Source organism: Myotis yumanensis, unplaced genomic scaffold, assembly GCF_028538775.1.
Source record: "Myotis yumanensis isolate MYYU_CA2020_CCGP unplaced genomic scaffold, mMyoYum1.0.hap1 SCAF_9, whole genome shotgun sequence".
Lineage (NCBI taxonomy): Eukaryota > Metazoa > Chordata > Mammalia > Chiroptera > Vespertilionidae > Myotis > Myotis yumanensis.
The window spans coordinates 34312622-34324070 of NW_027223760.1; the positions used below are offsets into that span (position 1 = coordinate 34312622).

General features: G+C 43.2%; 1 protein-coding gene across 1 annotated transcript; it reads right to left on the bottom strand.

Moving 5' to 3' along the window:
• Window positions 1–10114: 10114 nt before the first annotated feature.
• On the bottom strand, window positions 10115–11044 carry LOC139016912 (olfactory receptor 2A2-like). The gene has a single exon (XM_070425085.1). The coding sequence runs from the start codon at window positions 11042–11044 to the stop codon at window positions 10115–10117; it is 930 nt and encodes a 309-aa protein (XP_070281186.1).
• Window positions 11045–11449: the final 405 nt, after the last annotated feature.

Genomic DNA, 11449 nt, shown 5'->3' on the forward strand with positions numbered 1-11449 from the left:
CTTATTGTGGAAGAAATATTCCCTCATTGTTTGCAAGAGCCAGGGACAACAGAGAGCTTCAAGGATGTGACATCTTATCGATGCTTTATTGTTGCACTACCTTCAACCAAATGAAGTTCTCTCCAGTCCTTCCTTCCTTCTTTCCTTCTTTCCTTCCTTTTGTCTTTTCTTTCTTCCTTCTTTCCTTCCTTCCTTGCTTTTTCCCTTCCTCCCCCGCTCCTTTCCTCCTGTTTTTTCTTCCTTCCTTCTTCTTTCTTGCTGTAAAACCCACCTAAACTTCCACAGCAAGCCAGTCTACCCTGCCTTCAAATTGGTTGGCTTTAGAAAGAAATCTGAAGTCCTAAAGGATCCATTTTTCGAACTCTATGTGACACCCCATCCTGAGAAAGGTTGAAAGTTATGGTGTGAAGGATTCCTTTGCCCACAAATTCACGCTGCACATGTGAACAGCTAAGGGGATTTGGTTGCCATGAGATCCCAACCTGGAAGGCCCACTACAGGGCTGGAGCCTCAAACCTGGTGGCATCCTCAACAATGAACACAAGTCCAGTGGCCAAGGCAGAGCTAAGGACTGGGATTGGAGAGCCACCAGATTGTCCCATGGCCCAACACAATCTTCCCCTTCTAATAATTCAGTGCCTGCTAAATTCCACCCTGGCTCCTGCTTTTCTGCAGGAATTCTCTTTTCTTATTCTCAGAAATTCTTTGTTTTGAGCTCCTATGACAGAAACATCTACTGAAGAAGGGAGAAGAAACTATAAGTTCAATCAACCAAGACTTGAGCTGGGGGAGGACAGCAGAAAGCAGAAGCAGTCATGGCAGGAAGGGAAAGGAGAGATGCTGAGAGAGGGAGCCTCCCGTCCCACTCCCGTTTCCCTCCTCCCTCTGGAGAGAAGTGGAATCCTTAGAGGAGAGGGGGAAGGAGTGGAAATTTCTGACATACTCAGAAAGGCTGGTTTGTGGGAGAAGCAGGAAGGATTAAACAGCTGGGGAGCGAACCTCACTGTTTGAAGGATTGGGGAGCCCTCTGGACCCCTTCTCAAGACAAGACCGGAGTTGCCTATGTAGGAGAGGTAGAAGTTGGAGGGAAATGTTCATCTCTAGGGTCTTCTCCGGGGGGGTAACATGTTACATGGTTAGAAGTTACTGTTGGGGGAAGGAGGATGGGAGCATTTTGGACCCTGGCCTGTGCCCCAGCAGGTCCAGGTAAGAAGCGGCAGCATTTCACACAGAAGCTGTGGGTGCAAGGTCGCACCAGGAGGGACTGGGATGGAAAGTGGGAAGGTGCCAAGGGCTGAAGACAAACATGGCCAATCTCGGGTGGGAGACGTGCTGCACTGAAGCTCCTGCCGGGCCTCGGGATTGTCCCTGCAAGCAGCTGAACAGTCTCCCCGAGCTTTCTGAGGATCAGTTCTGGGGGACCCTTCACAGTGCAGGGTGTCACGTGGCAGAGTGCTCTGTGTCTGCCAAGGTAGCAGTGAGAAGGGATCCAAGGAGAGAATTCTGAGGTGGAACGTTAATTAAGAAGTCTCACGTGGGCCGCTGCACCCCCACCTGTCCCCTCCCTCCCACCATGCAGTCGCTGGAGACAAGATGACTTAAGTTTGGATCCTGGCCCTGATACTTACTGGTGTGTGATGCAGGCCCTGATCCTATGTTTCTGTATCTGTAAAATGGGAATAACAATAATGGTGATGATGATACCTATCTCCTAGGATTGTCTATCTCATTCTGAGAAATGAGTGTGTGGCCCAGAGGAAGCTCTCCATAAATATTAGCTGTTAATATTGTTAAGGTAAGGGCTGTGAGGCTGAGAAGCAGAGTTCTTGAATGAAGATATTGGAAGTAGGCCAGCCCAGCCGGTGTGACTCAGTTGGTTGGGAGTCGTCCCGTGCACCAAGAGGTCTATACCTGGTCAGGGCACGTGCCTGGGTTTTGGGCTCAATCCCTAGTAGGGGCATGCAGGAGGCAGCCAACTGATGTTTCTCTGTCATTAATGTTTCTCTCTCTCTCTCTCTCCCCTCCCCCCCCAAAAATCAATAAAAACATATTTTTAAAGAAAAGAAAGTAGGCCAAGTGTCCATGGATTCCAAAGCAGCTCAATCATCCAAATGGGAGGGGGGTGGGGCAGAGAGAACAGGTCTTAGCTCCTGGCAACATCAAAAGACATCTAGTATTCCAGGGTTTAACGCCCTGGCAATTATTCGAAAGCCTATTTTGCACAAAGCAGGCACTAGGTCAGGGGTCAGCAAACTTTCTGTCTAGGGACACAGAGTAAATATTTCAAGTTTTGTGGGACACATGAGTTCCTGTCACAAGTACTCAGCTCTTCTGTTGCAGCACAAAAGCCTTTGGAGACAACATGTAAGTGAACGGACATGGCTGTGCTCCACTTAACTTTTATTTACAGACACTGAAATATGAATTTCATATAATTTTACATGTCATGAAATAATCTTTTGACTTTTTTCAGCCATTTAAACATGCAGAAAGCATTCTTAGCTTAGTGGCTCTATAAAAATAGGCATTTGCCGACCCTGCACTCATCACACTCTCCAGCCCAAAGAGGCCCTAAGACCCACCACCAAACCTGCGTTACCTTAGCTGTAAACTAGAGACACTTCAGGACAACTTTGCCATGTTTTGAACATTGCAACTTTCCAAATATTTTCGCCACTTTCAATTTCTCCAGCTTTCATTTATCCCAGTGGTTCTCAACCTTCCTAATGCTGCGACCCTTTAATACAGTTCCTCATGTTGTGGTGACCCCCAATTTCATTGTTACAAATTGAACATAATTAAAGCATAGTGATTAATCACAAAAACAGTATGTAATTATATATGTGTTTTTCGATGGTCTTAGGCGACCCCTGTGAAAGGGTCGTTCGACCCCCAAAGGGGTCGTGACCCACAGGTTGAGAACCACTGATTTATCCCTTTGCAATTCCTAAATCAGGATCCTTTAGTTCTTTGTAACAAAACAAACAAAACAACTAGTGCCCTGGTCCCCTCTCCCCCACCATGAACTATTAAGGGCAGACACGGGGCACTAAATGTGTTTTTATATAAAGCTTTAAAAGATACCACCCTGAAACTAGTTGATAAGAAGGAGTAAAAATTGGTGAATGAGGTGCTCGGGAACGTTCTGAAGGCGACGTCTCGGGCCTGAAATGCTCACGCTCCTCCAAACCCCTGCTGTGGGACTGAGCACCAGGCGGCTTCTCTTCCTGGGTCGGTCCAGTGGGGCGATGTTTATGACTTCCGGCTCTTTCAGGTGGCTAACTGGCTGGTGTGTTAGGTGGTGATGGGAAACGCCTAGCATCAATGTGCTGCGTGGGAAGAACAAGACTTTGGTGTCGAGGATCTAGAGTTGAGTCCCCACTCTGGAAAGTTGCTAAACCTCTCTCAGCCTGTTTCCCCATCTGGAAAACAGAGATGGTCATAATATGGGGTTGTGTTGAGAGCCAAAGGAAAACATATGTGTGTGCACAGTAAACTATGAGCCACCGCAAAAGGATTGAGTGTGTTGATTCATTCAACAAAGGTGTACTGAGCATATGGGCTACACACTGCACTAGATGCTGAGAACTCAGAGGTTAACACAACAAAAAGGTCACCCTCCAAGGGCACAGAGCCTAGGGAGGAGCAACTCAATGTGGGAAATATCTCAGTGGAAGTCAATGTACTGTGGGGTCAGGGATGTTTCTCAAATGTTCACAATTAAAATTCCTCTCCAAAAAAAAATCCTGCCCTGGCCCGTGTGGATCAGTTGGTTGACCGTCGTACCATGCACCAAAAGGTTGCTAGTTCGATTCCCAGTCAGGGCACATTCCTGGGTTGTGGGCTGGATCCCCAATCAGGGCATGAAGCCAATTGATGGTTCTCATATTGATGTTTCTCTCTTTCTCCCTCCCCTTCTTCTTTCTCTAAATTCAATAAGATAAAATTTAAAAATATTTTTTTAATCCTGATGTTCTTGCTTTATCTCCTTCTAGTAAGGAGAGAGGGGAATTCAGGACAGAATCCTTTCTCTCAATATCACTGGACCAGTGAGGAGACTGAGAGAAGAGATGTTCCACTGGGCATCCTTAGAGATCTCCATCAGAACTTGAGGATGCAAAAGAGAAGGGGTCCCATTACATCCAGTCCTCCATAGGGAAAGCTGCTGTTTGCATCTCCTGCCTAGAGCCTTCAGAGACTGCAAATAAATCTGTGGTTTATTCAAACCAGATGCTGGATAATAAATTATTTCTGGTGGCCCTGCATGCAGCTAGAGCCATGAGTGACAGAAATGCTTAGCAGGGAAGGATGGCAATTCAACTCTGAGAAGACTGAACACCCCATGTGACCCCAGTGTGGTTTCTTGTCTCATTTCACTGCTTAGTAGAGGAGGACATACATTTACAATTCTACTCATAAATGCAGTGAGAAAAATTTGCTTGCCTTTGATTCCAAAACCCAAAAACAATGCCTCGGAAAAACTCAGACTAGCCACTTGGAGGTCGTGTCTCTATAGGACCCTGCAGCCTCCCTCCAACATCTCCTCCTTGCCCAACCTGGCTCCCCGAGGAACAATGGAGGATTCCATTGGGGCATGGATGAGAGAGGCAGGATTTTGTATCTGGTATTTTTTTTTTAAAAAAAATAGCTTTATTGAGGTATGAGACACATAAAAAAGCTGTATATATTTAAGGCATACCACATGAGGAATTTGGAGATAAATATTCACTCATAAAAACATGACCATAATCTCCATCACCTCAAAAGTTCTTTTGGAGAAGGTCTTTTTCTACTGTAGGCAATTAGAGAGGTTTAACATAAGGAGGTCTTTTAGTCACCGTACTACATACATAGTAATTAAGAAGAATTAAATGTCTAGGCTTGGATAATAATACTATCAAGATCTATATAATCCTCAAGATACACTCAAAGATGAGGTGGGGTTTGATACCAATTGTCACTTATTTTAACTGAGATAACTCCTTTAACTGACTAAAATAATCCTGTGAGTGGGCAATATGTTATATACATGTCTTATGTCTTTTATGAAACAGGTACCCAACAAGTGTTTGTTAAATGGAAGAAAGTGATTTGTAATTCATTCTCTCTCCCTCTCCTTCTCACAGGTCACATACTGCATTACACTGTATCCACAAAGATTTTTAAAATGTCTCAAGGGTCATAAACCTGAAAGAGATATAAAAAATTCTTAAGATGATTCAAGTTTTATGAATTCATGCTTCTCAATATATATAAAGCATCTTCTATCATCAGTTTCTACCCAATTCTACTGTACTAGAAAAAAAGTTCACAGTTAGAATGTAATCACTTGAAAATTGCCATCAATTCAAAATGCCATGAATAATTCATATAATTTGAAAACTGTTTCTATAGGCTATGCTTGGATAAGATTAAAGATATGAACCATATTATAACTGTAGAGAGAATGTCAACACCTAAATGAATTAAGATCTTATACCTGCCTTCCAGTGATTTGTATAAGAAAATTTCAGACAAATTGCTTTATTGAAAAGTTAGTATTCAAGAAAATAAAGTAACCTAAGATGGAACTGTGAAGACACAGGTGGGAGCACTTAAAACTTCTGAAAGTACGGACCTCAGGGAAGCATCAGTGATGTAGGCAGTGTCCCTGTGGGAACAATGGCGCAGACAGAACTGAGAGACAGTCCTGAATTCCTAGATTTCTACAAATCTGATTGCATTTGAAAGGGCTTCTGTAACTGTGCAACTCTGCCCATAGCATTCACTGTCCAGGGCAACCAGCCTCTTATCAATAATCTCTGATCTGCCAAGCCTTACAGAGAATAGATCAGGTCTCTTCACCACACCTGAGGTTCTGGGGAAACACTCCTTCACTTAGCACGTTCTTCCTTGGGATAACTTGGCTTTGTTCTTTGTCTGATAGCACGGATACTGAGGTACTATGTTGTGGGGGGGAAGCACAGAAGGCTCTGGAGCCAGGCTGATGAGGTAAGAGTCTGACATTTGCTACTTTCTGGTGTGTACATATACAAGGTAGACTGATATTGGGACTTCCTTCATGGCTTTGTTATTATGACTGAGCTGTTCCATGTAAAGTACTATCAATACATAGTGCATAGCACTGGGTGATCAAAATATTAGCTATTATAAAAGCTCATTATATTATTACTAGGGGCCCTGTGCACAAAGATTAATGCACTGGGGTGGGTTGGTGGGGGTGGAGGGGGGTTCCCTCAGCCCAGCCTGCCCCCTCCCTCTCACATACTGGGAGCCCTCAGGGGATGTCCTACTGATGACTTAGGCCCGCTCCCTGCTTCCCTTGGGGAGCGGGCCTAAGCCACAGTCTGGCCTCCCTTTGTGGGAGGTGACCAGGCTGATCAAGGGAAGGCACAAACCCCATCACCCGGCTGCTGCAGCCACTGCCAGTCACCACAGCCACCAAGGTGTTTTCATCAATACAGACTCCAGTCCCTTCACCATGAAAAAATGACAACTTTCTTTAGGCATTTTCAAGATGTGTTTTTCATAGGATATGACATTTCTTTCTTTCTTTTTTCTTTTTTTTATCCTCACCTGAGGATATGAATCCATTGATTTTTAGAGAATGTGGAAAAGAAAGGGAAAGACAGAGAGAAACATCAAAGTGAGATGAACACTTTGATTGGTTGCCTTCTGCATGAGCCCTGACCTGGGCCCTGGCCAGGGAGGAGCCTGCAACCTAGGTACATGCCCTGGTCAGAATTGAACCCAGACCCTGCAGTCGGCGGGCTGAGGCATTATCCACTGAGCCAAACCAGCTAGGGCAAAATATGACATTTCTTAGCCCTCCAGCAGCAAACCTTCTTTTTTTCGCCAGGAGTGTGGTGGAAAAACCCTAGATCACCTTTTTGGATTCTTATTACCCAAGTTACTAAGAGTATTACCAGTGGCATACAGGGAGCTTAGCCAATGAGCAGTCAGAAAAGGTGTTTCCTCTGTAGTTCACACCGATCTCCAGCTCGGCCAAGGCTTTAGGCCTGGGCAGGGGACCCCCAGCTCCCTCCGATTGCCAGCTCCGACCCTGCCCAGGCCCCCCAGCTCCCTCTGATCGCTGGCTCCACCCCTGCCCAGGCCTAAAGCCTCGTGGCCTAGGTAGGGGTCCCCATCTCCCTCCAATCACTGGCTCTACCCCTGCCCAGCTCCTTCCATCGCCGGCTCCGCCCCTGGCTCCAATCTCAGGCTCGGCCCTGCCCAGGAGCCCCCTGGCTCAGGTCCTTCCTAGGCTGCTCAGGGCCCACATGGGGCCTACCTCGGAGTGACCTGGGTGCTGATGATGTTCCCAGGACCCAGGCTGCTGGGCACCTATGTATGCAAATTAACCACCATCTTTGTTGGGTTAATTTGCATACTCATCCAATTGGCTGGTGGGCATAGCAGAGTGACACCAATTTGCATGTTTCTCTTTTATTAGTGTAGATCAGTGATGGTGAACCTATGACACGTGTGTCAGAGGTAACACGCAAATTCATTTTTTTGGTTGGTTTTTCTTTGTTAAATGGCATTTAAATATGTAAAATAAATATCAAAAATATAAGTCTTTGTTTTACTATGGTTGCAAATATCAAAAAATTTCTATATATGACACGGCACCAGAGTTAAGTTAGGGTTTTTCAAAATGCTGATTTGCCAAGCTCAAAAGGTTCGCCATCACTGGTGTAGATATTCAGTAAGCTCTGCTGCCTACATACACAGTAATTATGAAGAATTAATACCTATCCTTCTCAAACTTTGTGAAAAATTCAAGAGGAGGGAAGACTATTTGGTTACCAGCCTAAAAGGCCCTGTTAATCTTATTCTTTTCTACCTGCTACCCCACCTATCTAACCTCTAATTTGAAGGCATTAACACAACTTCATATGACATTAGTTTGTGTTTCTTACTCCACAGGTTCCATATTGTTTCTTGTGAAAGAAACCATCCTGACACCACTATTCAGAATTCTTTCCTAGACATGTTTACATCCACATTATTAAGAACAGAGATATAGATTTCTCATGTAGTGTCTAATCTAGTGTTTTCTTCTCAATTCCAGTTTCTGGATTGAGAGGAACTCCTGTTTTCTACGTGAATGGCATGTGTAATCTATACTAATAAAAGCCTAGGTGGTGTTGCGCCCTCATGTCATCACACGATGGCCACCACAAGATGACCTTCACAAGATGGCCATCACAAGATGGCTGCCACAAGATGGCCGCAAAAGATGGCCACCACAAGATGCCATCAGGCTGGCAGGGGAGGGCAGTTGGGGATGATTGGGCCAGCAGGGAAGCAGCGAGGTGTCAATCAGGCTGGCAGGGGAGCGGTTAGGGGCAATCAGGCAGGCAGGCAGGCGAGCGGTTGGGAGCCAGTGGTCCTGGATTGTGAGAGGGATGTCCGACTGCCGGTTTAGGCCCAATCCCTGGGTTTACACCAGCAATCAGACATCCCCTGAAGGGTCCCAGATTGGAGAGGGTGCAGGCCGGGCATGAATTTTGTGCACCGGGCCTCTAGTTATATAATAAGAGGGGAAGGTTTCTACCTATTCGGGAAATACAAGTTAATATTTTTATACAAAAAATACCATATAACTTAAACATGTTGCATAAATATAATGCCATTGAATCACACATGCCTTACAGTAAGGTTTCAATAGAACGAATAATGCATTTCCAGATAATTGTGAGTTAAATCTCTCAAGATAATAGATACAATTTTAATTCATACATTTTTTAATGCTTATAAGTATTTGATGAATTCAGTACTTTTTAAACTGCTGGGAATTACTGTCTATTCCCTTTAAAGACTATAAAGCTTAGGTTAATGTAAATTCTCAGACTGATATATACTAAGAAATACTAATGTCAATCAAAAATACTAGTGTGCACATTTCCCCACCCCTTTGTTCTAATGAACAAGGCATTTGGGAAGTCATGGAGGGAGGGAGCTCTGGCTGTGAAGGACTACCAGAGAGGATTTGGAGACACGCAATCATCTGTCTCCTCAACCCTTCCCCTGGAGAAATTTACTAAATCTCAAATAATGAAGAGCAACTGGATCTTTTCCTAAGAGAATTTTGAAGAATACTCAGCCAGTTCTTTTTTTCCAGTTTGAATTGATACAATCCATCCCTCACAAAATGTCCTGATGGTGGATATTCAGAAGTGGCTTCTGAGGATGAGGACCTAATTCCCACAGGGAATTTCCCACTGAAATACTTCAGGAATTTCCCCAGCATCCTCTCCCAACACATTCTTTTAACCCCTTATATACTCAGCTCTATTATAGCTGTCTTGTGCTACCCAAAACCATCTTCAGATGAGTTGGTTCAAACATCACAAAAATATGAGGAAAAATTTCAAGAACTTCAATAGGTGATTAAATTTTGCTTTATTAGAAATTATTATAACCCAAGAATAAATGTAAAGTTTAAGTAATGCTCAAAGCCTTTACCTCTAGAACATTTAAACATTTACTAATAAATTTCCTTCATTTGACCAAATCTTAAACCTTTAATATATTTTAGGATTCATTACATAGTTTCTTGTTGGACTAAAGTTTTCCCTAACTTTTTCCCTTTGCTACTAAATTATTTCATCAAGGAATTTTAAGTTTCTTTAGATTCTTATTTCATTCACCCTACAATTGGTGAGATAAATTCATATAACTCTGCAATATTTTCTGTATTAAAATTTCAGTCTACTTCCAAAGTTCTCTCTTATGGTATTAATTTAACTATACTGTTTCTAGCTACAACAAAGTGACAAAAGGTCACATATGTCTAAATACATAAGCCAGAGAAATGTATTGATATAATTTTCTTACATTTAATTTACTCTCCATATAATATTCCTGGCCTTAAAAAATGAAGAGAATTCATTATTTTTTTTTTAAAGAAAGACCAGATATTCTGATAATTTAGTTGTCCCATTTCAACTTTAGAAGATAGGCTCTTCTGTAGGATTTTATCCAACTTTTAAAGCTAGAATTTGAACAATTACTATTTTTATATCAAACTTCTAATTGGGACATTTTTCTGAGTGTTTCCTTCACCAAACCACATATTTCTTAAGGCACTTGAACATCTATCTACCCTTCACATGGACCTCATCTGCAGTGCTCTATACAAGGCATCCTTCACCTGAGCGTTCCTCAGGCTGTAGATGAGGGGGTTCAGCATTGGGTTAAAGAGACTGTGAAACAAGGACAGTATTTTTTCCTTCTCCTCTCGTTGACTGGATTCTGGGACCATATAAACCACCATGGCTATGCCAAAGAAGAGTCCGACCACACAGAGGTGGGAGGAGCAGGTGGAGAAGGCCTTTTTGCGTCCCTCCTTTGACTGGATATTTAGGATGGCCCAGAGGATGCGTATATAGGAAACTAGCATTAAGCAGAGGGGCCCAACTAAGACAAAGACAGAAGCAGAGAAGATGACCACTTTGTTGATCCATGTATCAACACAAGCAAGCTTGAGGACAGACAGAATCTCACAGAAGAGGTGGTTTATTTCCAGGGGCCCACAGAAGAGCAACCTTACAAGGAGAATCGCATGGATCAGAGCCAGGACAAATCCACATGACCAGGAAGTGATGACCAGGGCTGTGCAAGCTCTCCAGCTCATAATGACAGTGTACTGGAGGGGGTAGCAAATGGCCACAAACCGATCATAGGACATCGCCACCAAAATCAGGCATTCTGTAGCAGCAAGACCCAAATACAGAAATGTCTGCACAATGCATGGGGCAAAGGAGATGGTTCTCTTCTGGTTCACTAAGTTTGCCAGCATCTTGGGGACATTGTTGGAAGCATAGGACATGTCAATGATGGCCAAGTGTGAGAGAAAGAAGTACATGGGGGTGTGTAGCCTCTGGTCCAGAACGATGAGTACAAAGATCATGCCATTTGCCAACAGACTGAAGATATAGAACAGGGAGAAGATCCAGAATAGGAACATTTCCACCTCTGCACTGAGCTGGAATCCCACCAGGATGAACTCTGTGACCCAGGACTGGTTTCCCCTCATTCCTTAATGACAGCTGTTCAAGGATTGAAATGTGATAAAAAGGTCAAAGCTGGATAATCAACAAAAATTGGAGTTATTTATCTCAAAATGAGCTCAGATAAAAGTTATATATTTGTCCCTATTCAAAAGCTTCTCCTACTCCCAAAAATTGGTTACCTATTTTTAACTTTTAATATGAAATAAATTTAAACTTATAGAAAAGGGTCAAGAATTATGCAAAGAACTCCAATATATGCAGATACCCAGATTCAACAAAGTACTCCACTATACCCAGATACCCAGATTCAAAGAATTTTAATATTTCTTTAATATTTGCTTTATCATTCTCTATTTATCTATATTATTACATATGGTTATTACTTTGTCTGAACCAGTTGAGATTAAAGTGTAGGCATGATGCCCATT